Consider the following 24366-nt stretch of genomic DNA (forward strand, 5'->3'; position numbering starts at 1 on the left):
TAAATGCATCCCTTGGTGCCAGTCAACCGGTTTTTATACATATTGCCTATTCTGTCAACTAGTTGACTCTATATTTTGTTAAAGGGGGAAACATTTGGGATATATTTTATTGTAATAATTCGCTATCATTTTATTTATGGCTATCATTTTATAGACATAAATATTTGGTTTATAGTAGTGTATACGATGCATTTTAGAAATTGCAATGGCAAAAACGCAGGTCAGGTAAAATTCCTTATTACTTTCTTGAATGCTCCCTAGATTAACTCATTTGCGTTGTATATAGGCTATAACAATATTATTAATAAGCGAGATTTACGTTTGTGCAAAATTGTCCAGTGGGCGGCGCTGCAGTTCAAATAATGGATAGAGCATGAACAAGCAGCTTTCAGAAATGTATGGATCCACCAGCTTGAATGTTTGCATCTGTCATCATCTGTCATCATTATCATTTCAGTCAGCGCCAACCAATATCTTACATCATCAGGAGTGCAGCCGATGTATAGACAACTAATCCATAGGACTACAAGGGGTTTAAACAGCATGCAAGTTAGCTATCTAAAAATCGGATTTAAAAACAAAATATTGCAACTATATTTGAATACACTACAATAGTAACGGCACCTGCCCTCTGCGCATGCGCTACGCTAAGCTTGTGGGTTCAGGTTGACGCCCATGCTTCGTTCCCACCCATCACCAGAGAAGAAAGGAGCAGGTGAATGGATGATCGGATACGGCTGGCATTACTAAATGGATGATTTCATGCAAACCGTCACTTCATGAAAGTCAGTACTGGAGGCTATCGGCGACAGGGAGCGAGACCACCTAGTGACAGTTGGGTTTATGCACTGTGGTCACTTTCGGCAGTTGTATTCGTCAGAAACAGCGGCGGTACGGGTGAAGGGGTGAGTTGACAGCTTGCCCAGCTAGGCTAGCTGAAGCTCAAGCCAGCTGGCCGACTGACTTACTGTCTTGCTTGTATTATTGCGTCTAAATCAACGATATGGATACGTTTCAAATGTCAGCCGGTTGCTTGATGTCTGGTGACAAAACGTTGCAAAAGAGCGCCTGTCCGTGGTTGTATTTCGTTGTTCTAAAACCCCACTTGAAGGTACCTGCTTCATCAATGCAATAATAGCCTATAATGTTACTACAGTACTGGCAATGAATCAGTATGAGGCGGCGTTAGCACCGGGCAGCTAGCTTTAATTAATAATGTATACATGTGGTGCGCTAACCTTTATTTTCTAACATATACGGTGTTATACTACTTTTGCCATTTGACATTGAACCGTCCATTAATAAATCAAACCATGCCTGCAAGGAAACACCTTCTGCATATTATGACCTTGTTTCAGCAATTCAGTCTTGAATATGATTTTTATCATTCGATGCAGCAGCTATAAACGTATAGTATTTCTCTCGCTACTTACAACATCTCACCCGAGGACAGGAGGAGAGTGTAGATGGATGGTTAGACAGTATGGGCTGAGAAAGGACTGGATGGCTAGAGAGGGAATCCACGATACCGTGAATTGTCACCTGACGTAGGTCAGGTCAACACCTTCATTGGCGGCAGGCACGCAAATTAATCATTCACATATCTGCTTCGTTTCACATTTGATACTCAATTAGCCAGATGCGGACTCTGCATTCTCTCCAGTGTGGTCCATTAATATGAAATGGCAATGCCATAAATTAGTCCACTGGTAAATGAATTAGGTTGTCAGGGACCATGCACAGTGTGCAGACACAGGGTTGTTCAGCCCCATGACAACAAAACACAACACAGAGGTCTTGCTTCGAAGACCTGCATGGGAAAGCCTCTGTTCAGTGGGCTTCACATTATCGTGCCAAGGCTGTTGTGTTGTCCTCCATTTTCACTATCATTGCAAGTGAATGGCGAGGAAGTGGCACGCGACCATCACTGTTGCTTTGTACAGCGTGTGCTTCTCTTGACACCTAACCACTCCATAATTCATCACACTGCTCTCCAATGTGTGTCACGGGTTAACCCTTGACACAACACAAGGGAGGGGGCGGAGCAAGGTTTAATGGTATGGCCGGGAGCATTGTTGCTGCTGTGCAAATGGTCCCTGATGCATTGTGGGTGGGGACGATATAGAGATGTGGGATCTTTGTCTGATTGCTGAGAGAGAAATCAGAGAAGCCTGTCCGTTGTCCTGCTGTGCTGGCTGGTTCTAGCTGGTTCTAGCTGGGCCCGCATGCATTGACAGCATTCTTGTCAGACCACTCAGTCGTGACTTGGGTTCTTTCAAGATCTGGGTCTTCCGCTAGAAAGGTGTTTGTCTTGAACAGGGCTGTAGCCTAGCCAGCAGCTCTCTGTGACCTTCACAGGGAACGTTCCTGGAAGTGCTGATGGAAAAGGAGAGACAGGCTGTTGGACCCTCTCAGGATCTTGAATCCAGGCCTGCATAACTTACAATCTGTTCCGTTTGACTGCCTGGCTGGACATCAGGAGAGGCTTGCCGGCTTGTTTCAGTCTTCAGGCGGCCGGTTAAGACGTGTTGGACTGGAATCAAGACATCCTGTGGGAGAGAAGTGTCTGCCTCTCTTTGCTTCGTTCTTTCCCCTCTCTCTCTGTCTCTCCCTTTTTCTCACCAATCTCTCTATCATTTTCTGCTCCAGTTCTGTGTGCGTGTGTAATCCCTGTCTGTGTACATGTGTGGACCAGATGTCCCCGCACAGATAAACAATTGGTCCCCCTAGGGTTTTGGTCCCCATTAGTGAAAATGCATTATCCGGATCAGGGTTTAGGGAAAAAAACATACTGTTGGACATGCTGTTAGGGTTGGGGTTCCTTTCAGGTTTAGGCATTACTGGTTACGTTCAGAGTTTAGTGTTATGGCAAGAGTCGGACAAATTCTAGGTTATTGATGTTAAGCTTAGGATCGGGATGAGGGTTAGGTTTAGGGCTAAGGAAAGGTTAACATGGATTTCTGTGTATGGGTTAGGTCTCAGGTCCAGAGGAGACCGATACCTTAACAGTTAGTTGCCTCTTGCCTGCCCATGGATTTGATCCAGCAACCTTTGGCATACTGGTAAGGTGGTTGAAGTGCCAGGCTGTCTGATGCCTTTGGTACCTGAAATAAGAAATGGTTCCGTCCTGCTGTTAATGGAAATCTACGTGGACGCTGGTGCTCTCTCCCGGTCTCTTTCTCTCCCTGCGTACTCTCTCTGTCTGACAATCAAACTTATTTCATGAAGCCCTTTAAACTTCAGCAGGTGTCACGGTGCTTACACAGACAACCAGTCTCAAGTCCAAAAAATCCTGCACAGGAAGAAGTACCTCGGAACCTCCCGGAGAAAACTAGAGAAGAGACGGATTCTGAGAGGGGGTCCGGTCCTCTTCTGGCTATGCTGGAGGATGTTTATCAGAGTGCACTGCCTTTTTGGTCCATGTTCAAATGACCATAAATACAGAGGGGCAGTGACCGGAGTCTTTAGGCAGAATCCAGGTCAGCTGTAGACACTGCGGGCCCCCTCTGAAGGCCCTGTGTTGGGCCAACCTGGATGGAGTGTACATGCCCTTCACCGCCCTGTGCGACAATGTTTCAGGCCCTGCCAACGTTCACGATTTTGTCTTCACGGTTGATTTAAAAAAAAAAAAGCATTAGAGGTGGCAAAGGCTAGCTCTCGCAGACAGCGTGTCAGGGACTCTGGGGAATCGTTCAGCTCAGACGGCAGGCGGACCGCGGCTCTGTCGGTTCATTCAGGGCCAAGTTAAACACCAGGGAGAGGAGATGTTACAGTGATCGCCGTTGAGATACAGTCAAAGGAAACGTCAGCGCGACTGTAGCCTAGCCGTGTCAACGTTAGCGTCCCAGTAAAAGGCTGCGCCGTTCTAGGCTGCTGCCCTTGAGCTCAGTGCCGTCCGTGTGTCTGTCTGGAGCCGGACGGGCCACAGCAGAGACATCAGTAGGCCTCGTTCCCTGGGGAGATGGACATAGCTGGAGTTTCAGTAGCCTGACCCGGCCCGCGCTTTCCGTTGTGTCTGAATGGCCGGGAAGTTGTCTTCTGTTTCAGATGCGCCGGTGTGTGGAGCCTGCATTTAGATCTACCCGCCTTGAAGACACATTCTTTTGAGTGTTTTATTGTTGACAGGTTTAACACAGCTGTCTCTGATCCGGGTGTTCTGACAGAGCAGTGTTCCGTTCTGTTTGGACGAAGGTGTTGAAACGTCTCAAAGTGATGTTTTGGGACCAATCAGGCAACGTCATCTTGCTCTCATGCTCCCAGGTTCCAAATGATTCCACATCAGCCAAACCAGTTATTTTGTTCATTCCTTATATTTTTTTGCATTCTTTGTGGCCTATTTTGTGTTTAGCTCTTGACCTAGCATATACACTACATCATCAACTCAAATGTTTGGCCACCATGTGTCTGTGGCCTATAAAATAAACAATACACGTTTATAACCTCATGTTGTTTTACAACATGTCAATTACACATTTGTCACACGTCAAGAAGTGAAGTATAAAAATGACTGGCATCTTTCTGTTTTCAGTTCTTTTTGTACCCTCTTCATGCAAGGTAATGTCACTGAGCTTATTTCACTCCAAACCATAGCACCTGGTGGCAACGCCAGTAAGCAAACCCCAGACACTTCAATCTTTTGTCTGCTCACAATAAAAGCCGTTTTATTGAAACGCATAGAAATGGCGTTGAGTTTCTGCTGATTGAGGTTGCAGTGCAATCAGACCCAGTACGCACATCGGTACACACACCTCAATATCAACTGTCCCGAGTTACTGTAGTGATGCAAGAAATATAACTATTATGCATTAATATGACAGGTTATAGTTTCCAAATCTTTCTGTTAATCAAAATTAACTTTACTTCATATACTTTAAAAAATATTATATACGATCTCACTAATCACGTTTTGAGCTGACTGATGTTGATGAGGATAGTGTAACCAGGTATTTACAACTACGTCATGACAGCAGTGCTTTGGTGAGTCTCAATATTTGATGAGGAGGAGATGGTTTAGCTGCCTGCATATCAACGATCCGTGCTGCCTGATCCACATTCAACTCACTGCGGCTGGTGGACGTCCTCTACTTATTACTACTCATTATCTGCACCAACGACTCACTAGTGCTGGTAGAATCTAAATTCTCAGATGTGTAGCTGGCGACTTCAGTGCCTTGAATGTCAGACGCGCACACGCGCAGCGATCCCTGGAGCTTGACATTCTAAGGTTCAGAGGGCCAACTCATCACACAGTCGTTATGACCTAACAACACGGAGGACAGACCATGGGGGGGGGGGGGGGGGGGGGTCCTGGTTGTTTTACTCTCGACGAGGCCTGTCACTCCGTCCGTCCTCCCGACAGCGCCTGGCTAGCCGGGGTAAGAGGATCCCGGCCCAGAGCCTCTGCTGTCTGAGCCCAGATGGACTTGGTGTGGGGTTACAGTGGGTTGGTTTCCTAGGGAACGGAGAGGACGGGGGAACCGCTACGCTGTGGAGGGCCCGGCTCGGGCCAGGGTTACTGAGGGTCGGTTTCCTAGGGAACGGAGAGGGGTGTTAGCCGGGGGGGAGGCCTCCTGTCGGCGCGGTACGCTGAACGCTTTGGGTAGAGATGTATTGCCGTCATGTCAGTGTCAGAAATAGAACAGACGACGACAAGACTGCTCACTCACCATGTCGAGAAGGAGAACTGTTATGAAACCAATAACCAGCCTACTGATTTAAGCTCATTGTCTGGAACCTGATTGGACCTCAGTCTGTGATCTGGGACCTGATTGGACCTCGGTCTGTGATCTGGGACCTGATTGGACCTCGGTCTGTGATCTGGAACCTGATTGGACCTCGGTCTGTGATCTGGAACTGGATTTGGTCTTCTGGGGTCTACAGACAGTTTATCATGCCAGGTGTCTCAGTCTTAGCTTGGCATATTCCAGCTATACTGCGTTGATGAATCGTCTCCCTGGGGTCTTGGTGTGTGGAAGAGATGGCATTTCGAAATAATATCACTTTTCAAAGAGTGTCAGGATATTTTCACATGATATCTGAATATTCTGAATAGATTGTGTTTTTTAAACCGCTTGTAAATATGTAACCAGAGCTGAAAAGTGATCACTGACGCTTGTTGTCTTTCCTGCCACTGGGGAGGTACGTGAGGAGGAGGTCAGCTGAAGATGGAGAAGGAGCAGCATGGTTAGCGCAACGCAAACCATCTCAGATATGCTACCAAAATCATCCTCATCCGGGGAAGACTGGCGGTTTGGCTGAGTTAGCAGGCTGGTTTTAGGATCACGTGAAGGCCTTGGGGGGGCTGGGCCAAGCCACTTTCACTCAAAGCAGTGCCGAGGTCAGAGGACGGCTGTGGAAGGCTGGGACACTGGGCAGCTTCTGTTTGAAACGATGTGAAACGACACGGTGTAGAGTCCTTAAGCCTGGTCCTGGGCTAACTGGGGCGCAGCGGCTAATTGTCTTTCTGTAGAGATTTCGCCGGATGAAATCTGTTGATGCACCTGATTCTCTGATATCTTAAATAATACCTGTTTACAAGATTGCCATAACTGGCACCGTATTATAATAATAAAAGAATAGATTTAAAAAAAAAGTAAAGTATTCAACTGCGTGAGACAATGTTCTACTGATTCTCGCACACATTCTGTTTGTGAAATAGCCTTTCTAACAGTATGTTTGAATCAACTGATTCAGGAAAAGTGAATGAATAAAAACATTAGCAGTGGTATTAGGTTCCTGTCCCCTCAGCATCTGCTTGTTTGTGGGCCTTCTTCTGTGATGTATAATGTATGAGCGACCCGGTGGTCTTTGTTGACCCAGTGATGGTAGCTTTAGGAGCTGGCTCATGTTGTCTTGTTGCGTTTTTTGTTCCCCCTCTGGGAACCATCTGTGCTTTCGGTACACTGACACCCTATTGGCCTTGGACGGCTCGTACACCTGGCCTACAAGCGCACCTCTCACCTGTGTCTGTCTGTGTGAGCTGGGGTGCGTGCCTCTGAGTCAGTCACTATAACACGCCCTTAAGCCCTGTACACCTGTGGGGTAGTGATGGGCATTTCGGCTCTTTTCAAGTGAGCCGGCTCATTCAGCTCAGCTCACCAAAAAGAGCCATATCTTTGGCTCCCAAATGGCTCTTTCAGAAAAATATGTTTTGTAATTTTTTCAAAAAGTTTGCGATAGTTTGAGTATGATTGGTGTTAAAACAATTCTAATTAAATTTATTAAATGAAATCATGCACTACCTTACCACGGTGTATTCAAAATGCATTGGTTTGTTATGAAACATAATGCTGTTAAACATTTGTGTTTAAAGTATAACTTTTTAATGTGTATATATACAAAGTGCATATAAACCTAACCATTCAAAACACATACAATAAAACAGCATAATCAGAATGCTTTTGCGCCAGTGAACTGTGACCAGGTGTCCCATAGACAGTCATAGACAGTCATAGACAGTCATAGACAGTCATAGACAGTCATAGACAGTCATTTTTGAGAGGCAACTTGGACATTAGGGAGCACTTATTGGAATTGAAATGTTTGCACTGTACGGTCATTTTATGCATATTTATTACATTCTACTGTATGCACAACATGCACTTATTAATTCCTCCATGATTTTCGACGGTGTGTAATTAGTTACGGAAGCATTTTTCCCAGCTGCTTTAGATAAGTGTCCAACCGCCTGTACAAACGATTGTAGGTGTTATTTACGGTAACGAATGAATTCAAACATGTTAATGAAGACTAATATCAGCCTGCGTGGTCGGGCCTTAGTACTTTTAAACTACAACAACTTTGCCCATTTTATGCCAAATGTCATTTTTGTTTTTATGTTTTGAACAGCCCTTTATTACCTACTAGAAATGTGCATGTAATTCAATGCATTTCTATATTTTTCTGTGAAGTTTAAACAAATGACTAATGATTATTAGACCTCCGATCTCTTTCCGTGATTATGAAATATGTGTCAAAATAGATACGATGAAAAGTATTTTCACGGCTCTCTCTTAAGTTGCGCATTGGTGCGGTTTATACATGGTGCGGCTATAAACTGGTAATTACGGTAGTCATAGCAGACAGTCAGAACGAGTGTGTGCTTGAGCATTTAGGTCTAAATTATTTTATTTATTTTTTCCTTCTTTGAATTAGTTAACTCTATTCATTTAAATCGTTTGATTATTCGTATCTCAATTTTATAGATTCGGCTCTTCTGATATGCGAGCCGGCTCCCAACGTTCACCTACAAGAGCCGGCTCTTAGAGCCGACTCGTTGGCGAACGACCCAAAGCACACAGTAGCAATTTAACGACAACCTCATGAGAGTCGTCGGGAGGAATTGGACAAAAGTTGATATCACGCATGCGAACGGCACGCGGTTTATTTTATTTCCATTGGATGTTCTGCAGCGTTTGTTGATTAACGCCAATCAGAAAATGCATTGATATCCCAATCTGAGCATGTTCAATGACATCATGATAATATTGGGCTACGGAAATTCTGGAGTCACAGCTTTCTGTTTAGCTTCACGGTCTGTACCATTGAGGCGTTAGAGCGAGAACACTGGCAGTTCTTTCCCTGGCACCTTCGTGATGCACAGTGCTAAAGTTCAGCCCTACTATCAGTGGAAATCTGAAACGGTGAAACTGCAGTCAGTGTCCAGATCAAAATTTGCCCATGTATGGGTTAGAGTGTAATGAGCTACCATTCTACAATGCTATCCAGTTGAACCAGTCTCTATTGTGGGATTTGTTGTCGAATGTCCAGGCAACAAGCTGTGTGCTGCTATTCTTGTCATGTAGGATCTGCAACAGAGCACACACACACACTGCAGAAATACCCAGAACTGATATCACCTGGTTTATTTTGTATTAGGTTGTCCTGACAACCTGTCACTGTTGCGATAGCAAACATCTTGTCTGACTGGTGTCCTGGTAACCACGAGGATGGCCTGACCTTTGGAATGTCAGCGCGGGTGTGTCTGGAGTGACTGACCAGGGGAGCGTCGTGGAGTGTGTTCCCACTGACACTGGGAAGCCACGGCGGTGCTACTGTGACTGTGGAAACTGACTGATTCCACAGACCGCTGGGTTCTGAGGCTGTTGCTGGTGGTGTTCACTGATCCACAGACCGCTGGGTTCTGAGGCTGTTGCTGGTGGTGTTCACTGATCCACAGACCGCTGGGTTCTGAGGCTGTTGCTGGTGGTGTTCACTGATCCACAGACCGCTGGGTTCTGAGGCTGTTGCTGGTGGTGTTCACTGATTCCACAGACCGCTGGGTTCTGAGGCTGTTGCTGGTGGTGTTCACTGATTCCACAGACCGCTGGGTTCTGAGGCTGTTGCTGGTGGTGTTCACTGATCCACAGACCGCTGGGTTCTGAGGCTGTTGCTGGTGGTGTTCACTGATCCACAGAGTGAGCTGGGAGCAGAGGAGAGATGAGATGAGTGTGTGTGTGTGTGTGTGTTTTTGTTTATTCCTGGTGCTGGGAGGAATGTCTTTGTGTTCTTACTGCCGGAGAGTGTAAGAAAATGTGACTCATAGTGTGAACGTGAGAGGTGGAGAGAGAGAGAGAGGGAGGGAGAGAGGGGGAGAGGGAGGGAGGGAGGGAGGGAGAGGGAGAGAGGGAGGGAGGGAGGGAGAGAGAGGGAGAGAGAGGGAGGGAGCGATGTGTTGAACGGGCTCTCAGAGATTAGCGTGTCCTGGTGCGTTCTGGAGAGGGTTGAGAGGGGGAGAGAGAGAAAGAAAGCAGTTAATGGAATGTCTCACTTTCCCTCTCACTACGTGAGGGAGTGATATGTGTGTGTATATACACACACACACACACACACACACGTATTTGAACAGAGGAGTATATGTATTTCATGGAATGTTTGACGTTTTGAGAATGGGGGCAGTAGGGCTGGATTTGGTGGCTCAGTTAGCTGTACCACCCAAAGTCCACCGCATTTAATGGGGAACAGACAGTCGTGTTTGCTTAACGAACCGCCCAGGTTCTCTCAGTTATCAAGGCATTAAGGTCTTATCCAAATGTCACCTAATTGTTTCCCACTTGTTCATCCAAGTAGCTACCTCAAGTCATTTCTCGTCCTCTCGTCTTGTCTTTCAGGAGTAAGGAAGCCTTCGCAGACTGATTCAACCCAGCGTTTTCGACAACACTCCCACGTCTTCCTGACAGAACAGCCAAGTCCACAACCGAATCACCTTTAATAAAGACACGCATTTATCATAATGGTATGTTGGACATTGTGAATTAATTAATTAATATAATGGCTTATTGAACCAGTTTATTGGAATTGGGTAAAATCGGTTCTTAGCTGTGTAGAGCTTTTTATTGTGACTGTGATTACTAACTTCAGAAGCACTCGTTTGTCTTCCTCTGAGAGGGAGTGTTTCTGATAACTGTGACGTTGCTATTCTTAGTGAATATTCATGGGTTCATGGGTACTCGTAATACTTTTCTAATCCTTCTTTGACGTGGAGAAAAATGAAATGGCTCCTAAAATTCTACACATTGTGTCCAGACGGAAATGGCCTTTAGATTTTCTTTGGGGCGACGGTCTGTCTATTTCCATTTCTGTTCTTTGATCTGGTACGCCAGTTGAGTCTGGCTAGCCTGGTTTAGTCTCAGGGACGACCGCAGTGGAGTGGCTGTCTGCTCTTCACCTGCCCGGGGCTGAAGAGACGACTGTCATGTTTAGTCAGCTTCCTCTGGGAAGCTTCCTCTTGTGTGTCTTCTGGCTGTCCCGGATGCGATCTCCCTACCTCACATTCCACTCCACATAATCCACGTGCTGGTGAAACTGACCCTTGAGTTTTTACAAAATGAACATTGTTTTATTAATGAGCTTGTGGAGAACAGAGGACTTTGATCATCTTGACTTGTCTATCCTCCAACGAGAGTGGTCAGCAGTAAGGCCTGAGGGTGTTTTTCAAAGTCGTTTTAACTGTGGAATAGTTAAATCACTTTGTTTTCTGTCTCCTTTCGCTTTTGCCCTCCCTTCTGTTGTCCATCCTCTCTTTCTGTTTGTCCTCCATTACTCTCCTCCATCCCTAACTTTCTTTCCTCCGTTCTCTCCTGCCCTTTTGTCTCCTTTGTGTCCTCCGCCCCAGGGAGGTGTATGGTGACCGTGACAGAAGGGCCATGGCCAGCGAACCCCTCGAAGGCTTCCATGAGGTCAACTTGGCATCGCCTACCACCCCTGACCTCCATGGCTTGACCTCTGACCCCAGATCCAACCGCCACAGGTAGCTAGCCATAAGCTAGAGGCTAGCCAGCTATTAGTTACAGAGCGTCGCTAGGTATAGATTAGAGGTCAGTTACTACAATAGTAACTGGGGAAACTCCGGTTAGCTGAATGAGTTAGAGCGGTTGCTACAGTCAGTATCCTAGATACCATATCCCGCCATGGTGTCCTTGAGCAAGGCACGTATACCCCTTTAATGGCTCGTAATGCACTGCAAGTGAAATTGGTCTGTAAATCCTTCTCCTGCCTCTCCACAGCACACCTCCCAGCGCCCTCTATCGCACCCCCTCCCTCAGCTCGAGTCCCTGCCCCCCCAACGCTCTGAGAGCCGACCAGCTCCCCACCCAGCCTGTCTACTCAGCCCCCCGGCTGCTGGGCAATGAAGAGCCCCACAATGGAAGGTAAGTACCCTCTTTGGATTCCGCCCGGGCGCCCTGGCTTCTGTTCGTCAAGGTGCACCCTGAAATGTGTCCGAAATAAGCCCCTCCAGGGAACAATTGGAGGTGGAGTGCCTCTGTTCACAATCCCAGGCCCATGCCAGTCACCACAGATACTAGATGATATATGGTAATCCTAGCGAGTGGAAACGGTTGAAATTAGGTCCAGAATTTCCGTGCCATTGCTCTCCACGGGGTGGTTTATTTTAGTCAGTTAATGTATCCGTTACAGGAGAATGCTTCCACTAAGCTGTGATTGGCACCTTCAAAATACTGGTGATCTGCCCGCTCTGATGCTAATTGGGATGCTAACGTAGCGCATACTCTGCTACAAATCCCCAGTAGGCTAATGCTGGCTTATTTCAGATTGACCTGTGTGTTATGCTGGCAAGCCCACCCTCCCTGTCACCTTACGCTAGTTTACCCGCGGTTCTTTTGCAGTGTGCCGGGGTTGGAGCCCCCCTCACGGTCAGAGGCGGAGTCGGCAGAGGGGGTCTTCCTGCCTGGAGAGGAAGGGGAGGAGTGTCCGGGTCTGACCAATGACGGCCTGTCCCACCTCCGCAGCCCCTCTGTGATGGAGGTCAGAGAGAAAGGTTATGAGAGGCTGAAGGAGGAGCTGGTCAAAGCACAGCGGGTGAGACACCGCGTTCACGGCATTATGTGCAGTAACATTTTCTCTGGTTTTCTTTTCTAGTTTGACGTTTTTCATAATCGAGTGAATTCCATGCAGAAGATATGTGGCTCGTCTGCTCCTCTTTCCAAAGCAGTCATGTTGAATTCTGCCGCAGCGAATAATGTGTAATCGCCGCCCGCGCTGTCTCCCATTGCACTACAAGTCCCTTGCCAATGTGTATTTTTAAACCAATGCTCCTGAAAGCAGCTATTGCCATCCCTGATGGACGAGAACTCCAGCTGAGCCTCACAGCGAGCGCTGGGTTCTCTATGGTTACTGTTACACAGCCAGCACAACTCTGATGTTTAATCTGGATCCCATCTTTTCCCATCAGATATTTTTGATGGTCCCCTTATGTTTTTTTGGATCAAAATGTTCAACCACACAACTATTCTTTCGTGCTTCCTAACATGTATTTTTGTGTGTGTTGGATTGGCCTGGGGAGGTTGAGTCAAAGGTCAGTGGGCGAAGTTCACATGTACTGCTGCCCAATGGGTGTGAATAATGCCTACTGCTCTTTCAGCCAAAATACTCTCCCCTGTCTTTCCTCACATAGTTAGTCCAATAAAGCATTATATATAGATGAATAGATATATAGGTATAGTTATAGATAGATATAGAGGTGTGTGTATATATAATATATATAATCCAGTAAAGCATAACAGTTAGTTACATATAGAGATATAGATGGATATAGAGGTGTGTGTGTGTATATATAATATATATATAATCCAGTAAAGCATAACAGTTAGTTACTGATTTTATACAGACAAACATTCAAATACATACAGACATACATACATACATTTAGCACACAAGTTCTGCAGTCACACTGGCTATACAGATTCATATTTCCTTCCCATAATGGTTGAATAGTGACTGAGTGAGAGGGGAGGGGTGTGAAGCAGAAGGACACGCCCAGCTCCCTACTGCTATAACAAGGTTTTCCCAGGCTCCTCCAGTGTACTGGGGAAGTGAAGGTTTATCTTATAACCACAGCCAGTAATAAAGTGGAGCTGAGTCACTGTTTAGACATGCTACAAAAAGAGGTTTGATGTGTTGAATCAGTCGGGCTCAGGTGTTGTTATTGACCTTTCCTGGCCTACGGGAGTTGACCTTACCCTGACCCCTGATGGATTTAGGATCACAGTTCCGCACTGTCCCTGAATGTTTAGTCTGAGAGGATGCAGCGTGTCATTCTCCCTGGAATACCCTGACTGGACTCTCCCTTCGTGGTGTCCTGTTTATCTCTTTTCCCACAACTGTTGTCCAAGTCATCCGCTCAGACAAACACCCGTCTGTCCCCGTCTTAAATCAGTTTATGGCTATTGGTCTGTATACAAGGACCTATTCAGCCGAGACAGGGATCAGCCAATCATGAGCCGTTACCAGTAATCAATTGACCGTTGTTTTGTTTCTTCTTAAATCAGTAATTAGGGGAAGCCAAGCAAAGAAAGTGGAGAAAAGGGGTCCCAGAGGGGCGAAACAGGTCTACATGTTGTTTTTACTTAGTAGTTAATTGCAGTCAGATGCTGTCCTGGGTCTGAGTCAGTCCCTGCTTAGTAACAACACATTTCTTTGATAAAAACACTTTTCAAAACCTCTCGTACTCCACTGTGAAAATGGAGTGCAGGTCTTGTTTATCAGTAGAGTCATGCTGAGGTAAACCGTTTTGTGTTAGGCTCCCTAACCCCAACTCACCACCAGGACAGTCCTCAACATGTCCACCTGGTCAATGTGTCCACCTGGTCATTGTGTCCACCTGGTCATTGTGTCCACCTGGTCAACATGTCCACCTGGTCATGCGGCTGACTTGGATTATTTTTTATAGATGCTGTTCAAAGCCCTCATGCATTTATTAATTATTACAATTTGTACATCTTAACATTTTCACCCGGCACTGCCGGAAGAGGACTGGCCACCCCTCGGATTTTGGTTCCACTCTAGGTTTCTTCCTAAGTTTAAACCCTATTAGGGAGTTTTCCCTAGCCCAAAAAGCGCTTTATAAAATACAGTTGACTACCATGATTAGAACTGCAAGATGGCGCAGTGGTGAGGAGATCTGAGTAGTGTTCGAAAGGTCCCTGGTTTCCCTACTGTCAAGGTATTAGCGTGTTAACCCTAATTCCTAATTGCTCCTCCCACCCTGTGACATTACCCCCAGGTTGTTGCTGTAATTAAGAATGGTCTTTTAATCCTCTTGCCTGGTTGGTAAGGTTAAAATGAATTGAAGTCCTGAAGCTGTAAACTGTAATTTCGTTATTTATTTTTTTACACATTTAATTGAGTTCCTCGATCTAATCGTGACAGGCCTAATGAAAACCTGCTCGGGCCTTTCAGGCCAGATTTAAACAGCTGTGGGATGAGGATGGACTGAATGAAGAGGAGGTATTGCAGAGTGAGGCCAGACTCTGAAACTGTGTTAATATTTTGTCTCAATTTATGGCCTTGTCTTTATCTTAATGCACGGAGACTGGGGAATTGTACTACCATAAATAAACGTGAAAAGCAGCGCAGACTTTTATATATCAATGGGGGGGGGGTTTAATCCCTCTTATATCTTAACAGCTCAGACGCTACATCCTGGACAAATCTGTCATAGCTAGGCAGGGAGAGCTCCTAACTCCCGCCCGCCTCCTTCCACATCTCCCTGTATTGAACACTTCTCTATACCTCCCCCACCTCCTTCTCCCCCACATCTCCATGCCTCTCCTTTTATATACCCCATTCTTTCTGTCCCTCCCCCAAAACATCTCCATCCATTGCCAAGCCCTGTCTCTCTATCTGTATGTCTGTCTGTTTTTCTGTCTGTCTGGTCAAAATTAAAAGACCTCAGTCGATGCAAATGACTGTCTGTTTATCATATCTGAATAATTGTGTAGAATGCTGCAAATCTAACTAGATGAACAAGTAGATGGTTACTTTTATTTCTATTTTTATTTTGTTATGTTCAATTTCCAATACCTTTTCAGGAGCGATATTTCCACGACTAATTAAAACCTTATTTTTCCCATGGCTCTCTCTTGTCCGTATGCAGCCGAGAAGTAGTAAAAAAAACAAGTATCTTATCGCCACTCAACTGTAGAGATGTTTGCCCTGCAGGCTAGCCTGCTGTACCTGGTAGAGAAGCGGCTGTGTCGTCTCGGCCCAGGGACGCAGAGGATTCTGATATGTCTTGTCCGCCTTATTTAAGTACTGGGTGTGCCGAAAGGGTTTCGCGACGTCTCGCCTTGCCCCCGGAGTGCACTAATAAAGTGTGTGTGTTTGCGTTCGAGTCCTGTTTAAATACAGTCTGCGTGTGTATAACTGCCGCTGCTTCGTGTTATTCTCGGTGTACCCGTGTTCGTTTGAGAAACTAACCATGTATGTGTTCGTTTCGTAGATGTTTACTTTTAATCCCGTTTCCCAACAACAGATCGCGTGCCTCTTCCCAGATCGTCGTTCAGTATTTTCATACGAAGTGCCTTTTTTTTGGTACAGGGCCGTATTGTTGAATGTAGGGATAACATTGGATTTTTGTGAGTGAAACATTGCCCCTCTCTGTCTGTCTGGGTCTGTCTGTGTGCGTACTGTGCATGCCGGTCTACACACACTCTTAGAACATTCACACACATTTAGGCTGGTTCTACACTGGCAGCTCATTTCTGTTTATTTCCTAAGACATCTTTCCATTCCATTTTCTTTCAGAGCAGATCTGATTGGTAAAAAAAAACAGGAGCGGTGTAGAAAATCAACTGAATTGTGATGCCTGTGCGTTCTGGCTGTGTACCATGTTACATTGAGCAGAAAATGCCTGTTATTGTTTACTCATTATTTCAGCTTTAGAAAAACCTATCAGATCCCCCCGTTTGTTTTAATTGTTTCATCATTATTATTATTATTACTACGTCATTATTACTACCTCATTTGTTCATCATTTTTTTTGTTTGTGTTTTTCATTTCGTTTTTTCATTTCTGAAGGATCTTAAGTTAAAAGACGAAGAGTGTGAAAGGCTTTCTAAAATCAGGGACCAACTGGGACAGGAGCTGGAGGAGCTGACTGCTAGCCTGTTTGAGGTTGGTCTGTCCAGCTAATTCATCCCTCCAGAAACACTCAGCTTCCTTCCTTGTGATGAACGTGTCTGGCTTCTCTCCTCTATTCTCTTATGTAGCGAGTTAAACAATTACCCACCTTTACCTCACCCTCTCTATCTGTCTTCCTATCGCCCCAATTTATTTATTTAAAAAATAAATACAATTGTTTGTAGACACAGTAACCCTCAGCTCCGTTTTTTTTCTGCGGGTGCCTGTGTCTGTCTGTGAAAGACTGGGATTTTCTTGGCTTACGTTAGGTTTCAGGGTTCTCTCCTTTGGTGTGTCGTGTGAGGATTATTTTGCGGTTAGCAATCAGGGTGATAACTGATGCATTGTGGGTCTAACATCTGTGCCTTCTTACAGGAAGCTCACAAGATGGTCCGTGAGGCTAACATCAAGCAGTCCACAGCAGAGAAGCAGCTGAAGGAAGCACACGGGAAGGTGAGGACTGAACGAACGAACGCACGCCATAATAACACACGCGCACGCACACAAACAAACAAAAACACACACACACACACAACCATTCCCCATCCAAAATGGAGTCAGATGGAGTAGCGGACCCTCTCTGGTGTAATGGTCTCCTAATGAGCACTCTGTATGCCACAAGGAGGGTGCACATGCAAGGCCACGTGCTAGCTGATTGACAAGTGCTCTTCACCACAGGCACCTTTCTCGTCCGTCTATTGGACCAGAAATCCCAAAGTAATGTTTTCAAAAGATCAGGAAGTGTTAGCCTATAATAAATGGTTGGCGCAGGTGAGTGTTCTTGTTCCTCGTAGCCCCCTATGCCGTATATTTTAATCTATAATTAGGACGTCAATTACAAAAATAAAGCGTAAGTTGTACGGTTGACCGATAGACCAACCCGTTTGTCATTTGCACTAGTGGCCCGATTGCCAGTTTAGCCCAGATAGAAATGTCTGAAACTGTAGCTCACTGTAGCAACATCAGCTTGGATTAGTGCAGTGACTGAAGGCCGTGACAGTGAGGCCCGACTTGGTGGCAAATATCCAGGATCTTTATAGAGATTTCTTGGTTTCCCAGAAATCCCTGCTGGTGTTTCTTGGATTCCCTGCTCATTCCAGAAACCTCCAACCAGGATTCAAGGAAAACCCAAGAATTTATTGAACGTTCCGCAACTTCTGCAACCCAACTAATGTGAAAGGGTCTGTGAGGCTGGCATTGGGTATTAGTGGGTGAGAACCGTGTTCCTGGGCTGCTGTGGTGGAAGACATGGTGCTTTTCATAATCGACCTTGGTCGGTAAAGACACAATTGAACCAACTGAATAAATTCCTGGACCAGACATTATGAGATGTGTGTGGCTGTCTGCAAACATAATTGGCGTCTCACAGCAGTAATCTGAAAGAATGCGCTTACTTTTCTCAGTCAACTCAATGTGACGTGTCCTTCATAGAACATTGCTTGTGTGAGGTAACGAGGAGAAATGGAGAGGCAGGGCGTCTAGCACATCTTGAAATCGTAATCTTTCTATGAATTTGGCTCTAGCTGGTTGAGTGGTTGGGGTGATTAGCGACTATGACTTTGTCCTTGAAAGCTCAGACAAAAACCCTGGTTTCACCTGGTCTCCCATAATATAACCCGGTCTCCCTGCTCCATCCACTCTTCTGCCCCAGATTGATGTGCTCCAGGCGGAGGTGGCAGCCCTGAAGACTTTGGTCCTGTCCACGTCCCCCACCTCGCCCTGCCATGACCTGCCCGGGGGCGCCAAGGCCGCCTTCAAGAAGGGGCACGGCCGAAACAAGAGCACCAGCAGTGCCATGTTGGGCAGCGGGCAGGACCTTAGCGCCACACAGCCCATCGTACGCGACTGCCGAGAGGTTGGAGCCTCTCACATACTGAAATGGGCCTTTTTATTGGGGGGGACCCCAAAACATTTGAAATAGGCCTATTTATGGGGGGGACCCCAAACCTTTGAATGGTGGTGTACGTGATTTATTGTTCCAGCTACCACGTCTGTCATTCTTACGGCTGCATTTCTCCTCCCTCTCTCCCTTTGTCTGTCTCCCTCAAATCTTCCTCTTCACTACTTCCTGTTGCAAATCCAGTCAGTCCCACTGGCATGATAAGCCTTTTCAATGTTTCAGCAGCGTGGGGTCTAACACACAAATGCCTATAAATGACGCGTAGGTGTCTGGATATTAATTAAACTTGGTGAGCACATTCACCCCTCTGGTATGACATTGTGTGTGTAAACTTGATCAGGTTGAACACATGGTGGCACTATAAGGACCATGTGTCTATGTCTCCTATACTGTTTGACAAAGACTGGGGAAATATTGCTTGTGCATTCAGGTATAAGTCCAGATAATCTCAGAAATGTGTGTTTTGTTTGGTCAACAGGTGGACATTTAGTGAAGCTCACTGGCAATGGCGGCCATATTGTTTTAGACCGCTCTGAAAATGTGGAGTTAAATGTTATGTACCTTATGGGAGACTTTTATGTCAACGCTGTTTCCTGCTTTATTGGCTGTTGTTATTCTGTGACCCCGCCCCCCCCCCCACTGCGGTGATGATCAGCTGGAAGTCTCTTTGAACACCAGTGAAATGGAGAGCTGCGAGTGCAGTAAATAATCCGTTACTCCAACCGGGTCCTTCTGGAGGTTGAAGTGTGTGTTTGTGATGTTAAAATATATTTTATTTCACACACCTCCTCTTCCTGCTCCTCTTAGGTGGACAGCCAGCTGTTCAGTGAGTTTAAGGTATGGAAGGAGGATCCTAGTCTGGACAAGACCAGCTCCTTCCTGGAGAGAGTGTACAGGGAGGACATCTACCCCTGCCTCACCTTCTCCAAGAGTGAGGTACACACACACACACACACACACACACAAAGAGATGATTCCTGGATGTCAACAGCCCATCTAACTCTGCCTTACCTTTAGGTGTCAGCCTAGATATGGATATCTGTATGTAGGTCTACAGACATCTGTTTGCTGGTCTGTAGTAGTTTATATGCTGGTCTATAGTTATTTATATACTGGTCTATGGTTATTTGTATGCTGGTTTATCGTTATTTGAATATTTGAATGCTTTTTTTAACTCCTAATGTCCTGGATTGGCAGAAATAACATGGCTTTATTATTCTGAAAGCACTCAAAATAGGCTGCACTGTCAGACTGCCCTCCTGTGGTAGGATTGAGGTGCTGCTCAGATCAATTTCTTTTGTTTAGATTCTAATTCTTTTGCACACACCTTTATCCAGAGTGACTTACTGGAGCTTAGGTTTAACGTTCTTGGTCAATGGTAGAACAATACATTTTTGCCGTCTAGGGGATTCGATCCTGCAACCGTTTGGTTTTTGGTCAGATGCTCTAACCCCTAGGCTACTTGTCTCGAGTCCCACAAGAATTTCAGTTGTGGTGGAGCTGTGCAATATCTAATGCATGGTGTGCATTTCGTTACTGTATAAAATCGAAATAGCTCAGCTGTTTACAGCACTTTTACCCTGACCCGTAACGTCTAACCCCTGACCTCTACTCTAGCTGGGGTCGGCCATCTTGGAGGCTGTAGAGAGAAACACCCTCAGTGTGGAGCCGGTCGGCTTCCAGCCGCTGCCGGTCGTCAAGGCCTCAGCGGTGGAGTGTGGAGGACCAAAGTGAGTAGAGGCCACAGATGCTCAGTGTTTCACCCGGATTTAATGTTATTTCGTCGGGTAGCATTGTCCGGGGGCAGGCCTTGGCTGGAGCCACGCGGGCCCTCTTAGTTAATGTGTAGTATCTTTATTGAACTAGATAAAGATGGGTCAGGCAGAATCTGTCAAGGCTACAAGGAGAAAGAGGAGCCATTCATCACTATACCGTTACTATTCTTCAGTACTGTTCTCTGTGTGTACCTAAGACAGATAGTAACAACTTGCTGATGCTCTCGCTCTGTCCAAATGCCTTTTTTTTTCTCTGGGCGGAATATCAAAAACCAATCTCTAGGGTGCTTAGGAGAATTATTGTAAACCGAAACGGCTATTTTAATTAACCCATAGCCAATCAGAATCCATCGCTGTCAATTTACTTTGTAATAGTGTCTCTTAAAACCTTGGCCTTGGTCAGGATATTGGATCTAAAAATGGTTGGCACATTTCGGCAGTCAGGTTCAAAGTTATTTGGCCAAATTGTGAGGAGGCAGAGAGAATTTGTGGAATGATGAAGCTGTCTGGTTCTCTGTCGTTCTCAGGATGTGAGGGGAATATGATGTTTCTACTTAGACCTCATTTATTCTGATTCACGCACTCTCTTTCTCACTCTCTTTCTCACTCACTTTATCCCTTTTCCCCACACTCCCCATCAATTCAATTGCAATTTCCCCATCCTGCTTTGTTTGGCTTCTTCTTCTGCGCTTCTCACCATCCACAAACACTTCAGTAATGCATTTGCTTGGCTGACTTATTCTTTCTCATAAATTCTCCATCTCTTTATTTCTCTCTTTTATGTTCTCAAACCCCCCCCCCCCGTCGTTCACACGGGTTTCCGCCTAGTGGTCGAAGCTCCGAGATAACCACGTTAGTCGTCATCTTCCTCGCGCTCCTTTTCTTCCATCCGCACAGCTCTCGTCATCCATCTCCCTCCATCCCTCTCTCTGCATCCCTCTCAGCATAGGCACTCCAGTCAGGTTAGAGGATTTGGCGTTCTACTGTCAGACACTGAGGGCTTTCTGGGTCATTCACACGTTTCTTTCCTTTCCAACCACAACCCCTCTGATCCCCCCCTGACAGAAAGTGCGCCCTTAGTGGCCAGACCAAAACCTGCAAGCACAGAATCAAGTTTGGTGATTCCAGCAACTCTTTCTACGTGTCTCCTTTCTGCCGGTACAGGGTGAGTAGTGGTTGCCGTGGTGTAATCACTGTGTCACTTTATGAGCAAGGAGCAGAGAGGTTTACGGTCTAGTCTGAATGTGTGATATTAATCAGGATCTTCTCTTGTCTCTCCATCTGGCTCTCCCTCCCTCCCTGTCTTCCCTCACTTTCTCACTCTCTCTCACCAGATCACGTCTGTTTGCAACTTCTTCACCTATATTCGTTACATAAACCAGGGACTGGTCAAGCAGCAGGACGGTGAGCTGAAGAGTACTTAACCTTTAACTGTCCGCTTGTCTTGTTGACCGCGACCTTGAAGTGTCTCCTGTGCTGAAGGTAGTGGACTTACAGGGCTCCATGTGTTCGGTAAAGCCGGGTTCCTCTGCCATGACAGACGGCTGCCGAGTTGGTATTAGTACGCACCTTGGAGCAGACATGTTGCTCTTCCATCAGTGCACCTGAATGGAAGAGCATTCTTCTAGATGAAAGTAATGCCCCTGTTTATAATCAGAATCCTGTATATTCTCTAGGTTCACTCACTCACTCTCACTCACACACAAACACTCACACACGCACACAGAATTTGAGTTGTTATGAAGGTTAACAGCCCCTCAACTATCTCATCAATGAAATTGTTAACTTTGTATGTTCTCTCCCTGTTCTCCTTTCCCTAGCGGAACAAATGTTCTGGGAGGTGATGCAGCTGAGAAGAGAGATGAGTTTTGCTAAGCTGGGCTACTACAAGGAAGAACTGTGACCAACCAATCACGGTTCAGAACAGAGGGAGGCGTGTCTCAATCTAAACCTATCACTGGAGAGCTCTCCAATCTGTCTACCCACCTTCCTCCCCAAAAGGACCGTCCCAAATACTTCTCATTGCTCACCCTCTTCCTCAGTCACATCTCATTTCAGGAGACTCCTCCCATCCTCTCCTGTCTTCTGATTGGTGTGTGAGGCTGGAGATCTGATTTTAGGAAACTCCTCCCATCCTCTTCTGTCTTCTGATAGGTGTGTTAGGCTGGAGATCTCATGTCAGGAGGCTCCTCCCATCCTCTCCTGACTTCTGATTGGTGTGTGAGGCTGAAAGGTTCCGATCCGGCTAGCGTACAGCTTAGAATGCATGCTCAGTACACTGGCCATGTTCCAAAGCTTAGATAACGACCAGGGGATGCGCAAACCGCCAGAATGTTAAATCAATTTATCAGTCGATGACAAACCTTGGCTGTTGCGACGCCTCACCTCAGCTGTTGAAAGGAACCAGGGCCTTTTTCCCCCCTGATGGCATTAAAGATGCTGTGTGTGGTGGACGCTGACTGACTGGTAGACTGGTCCATGCGTGTATGTGTGAGAGGGCGTAGTTATTCAGAATCCAGTGTGATTCCTGCGGGGCTTAGAACAGGAGTGCTGACACCCATTTCTAGCACGGAATTTACAACGGAGCACGAGTGCTGTCAACGTGGGGACTGAGGGTCACAAATGGCACCCTAAACCCCTATGGGCCCTGATCTAAAGTAGTGCACTACATGGGGAATAGGCTGCTGTTTGGGATACATGCCGGGGGTCTGCTTTCCTTTCCATACATGCATCAGTGGTCATCTTATCCATCTCCAACACACACACACACACAGAGGACATAACCCACAATGCTGTATTTTAACTCGACTAGATTCCATTGCTGTGTGTCAGAAATGTGGAATGAGCTCTTCTGCGACTCTTTTCCTATATGATGTCCAATCTCTGAACGGTGCCTCTGTGGGAGTGGTTGATGATAATCATTTGTCATTCTTTCCAATTAAAGGACTTCTGGGTATTCTGTACATTTTGAAGGTATGGGGGGGGAACATATCCATGAAGAAGAGGGAACCCCCCACCCCAAAACCAACCGGTAGTTAGAAGTGTTTTGCCGTGTCGTGGTGTGTGTGCGAGTGTGTGGCGTGAGCTCTGTGTGTGTATGTGTCAGTCTTCAGACTCTAGGTTTTATTTCCCTCCGTTGATCCCTCCGTCCCTCAGTCTGGCCTTCCAGCTCCATCAAGCTTTCCTCACTTTATTTTAGTGCCTTTCTGAAACACACTCAATAAAAAAAAAAAAAGGTATACCTCTGGAATCGTTTTCTGTCTCATCTGTAGATGCCTTCAGCCTGAATGTACTTCTTCTAGCCCAAGGCCGACGGTCTTCTAAGACCAGGGACAAACCAGGGAACCACGCCACTCACTGAGCTCCATGTCGTGTCCCGGTGAGGTCATTGGTCCAATCCGGCCCGCTGCTTTTTCATCAGAATGCTCCCACTTCCTAGAGTCTAACCGGGATGCGCTCAGGTGCATTCTGGGAAACATTTTGAACCGCGTGGACCACGTTAGGTCTGGTGAAAACGAAACACCGCATTCCACAGTAATGACCCCCATCTCAAAGGCCAAGCATGGTATTGGTAGAGGGATGCTTTTTTGCAATTTGCTTCGTAGGGAGCTGAAGGACTCCATCATTTATAGCTTTAAAGACATTACTGTTTTCAGTCTGTTTGCAGCTGCCACAATCACAGGGTACATCAGTTTGCTCAGTAAACAGCATTATTTTGCACAGGACAATTCTGCATATAGAACAGTTTGTAAACATCACACATTTATTGCATAAAGGGCCACATAAAAGACCTGGACCAGACCTGATAGCTCTACTCCATCCAGTATCCATGGAGTAGAATGTGGAATGACATACACCAAGCAGTGTTAGTCAGTGTGGGCCTGGATGCTCTGGCAGTGTTAGTCAATGTGGGCCAAAGTATTATGGCAGTGTTAGTTAATGTGGACCGAGATTCTTTGGTGTTACTGTCAACCCAGATATTCTTAATAGTGCTAATCAATGTCAACTGAGATACTCTAATAGGCCTAGTGTTAATGAATGTGATCTGCATTTAAAACAAGGACAATGGTATGAGCCATACACCCAGGGCCGTTACTAACCCTTCAAAGGCTAAGGACTACGTGGTGTAGGCGGTACCAGGCCGGAGCGGTGCGCTCGTCTCATTACCTGAGCCAACAGTCGTCCCTTGACCAACAGCCTCTGAAGAAGACGCCATGGGTCGAGCAACCGTTGTCAATAATCAGTGCCACCGTTTTAGCTTCACAAGTCAAA

The 24366-nt window shown here is 46.1% G+C and overlaps 1 protein-coding gene across 9 annotated transcripts; it reads left to right on the forward strand.

The window, feature by feature from the left end:
• Positions 1-672: 672 nt before the first annotated feature.
• Positions 673-23350, forward strand: rab3ip (RAB3A interacting protein (rabin3)). 9 transcript variants are annotated; one of them, XM_010892024.5, is made up of 13 exons: positions 673-905; positions 10110-10234; positions 11114-11248; positions 11505-11648; positions 12126-12318; positions 16318-16413; positions 16795-16872; positions 18071-18274; positions 19127-19255; positions 19937-20049; positions 21160-21259; positions 21429-21498; positions 21915-23347. In XM_010892024.5, exons 3-13 carry the CDS (start codon positions 11145-11147, stop codon positions 21995-21997), a joined length of 1314 nt encoding a protein of 437 aa, XP_010890326.1. In that variant the 5' UTR covers positions 673-905; positions 10110-10234; positions 11114-11144; the 3' UTR covers positions 21998-23347. The 9 variants fall into 9 exon arrangements, with proteins under 9 accessions (XP_010890326.1, XP_028970447.1, XP_010890332.1 ...); XM_034287855.1 differs by lacking the exon at positions 673-905 and adding an exon at positions 8882-9447; XM_010892026.5 differs by lacking the exon at positions 673-905 and adding an exon at positions 8882-9416.
• Positions 23351-24366: the final 1016 nt, after the last annotated feature.

The sequence above is a fragment of the Esox lucius genome, chromosome 18, assembly GCF_011004845.1.
Source record: "Esox lucius isolate fEsoLuc1 chromosome 18, fEsoLuc1.pri, whole genome shotgun sequence".
NCBI classification, from domain to species: domain Eukaryota; kingdom Metazoa; phylum Chordata; class Actinopteri; order Esociformes; family Esocidae; genus Esox; species Esox lucius.

Bases quoted from the DNA above. Each gene is read 5' to 3' on its own strand.
- rab3ip (XM_010892024.5), top strand. From the start codon at position 11,145: ATGGCCAGCGAACCCCTCGAAGGCTTCCATGAGGTCAACTTGGCATCG. The intron at 11,249-11,504 runs GTAGCTAGCCAT...GCCTCTCCACAG, and splicing joins CCCAGATCCAACCGCCACAG to CACACCTCCCAGCGCCCTCT. The intron at 18,275-19,126 runs GTTGGAGCCTCT...TGCTCCTCTTAG, and splicing joins TCGTACGCGACTGCCGAGAG to GTGGACAGCCAGCTGTTCAG.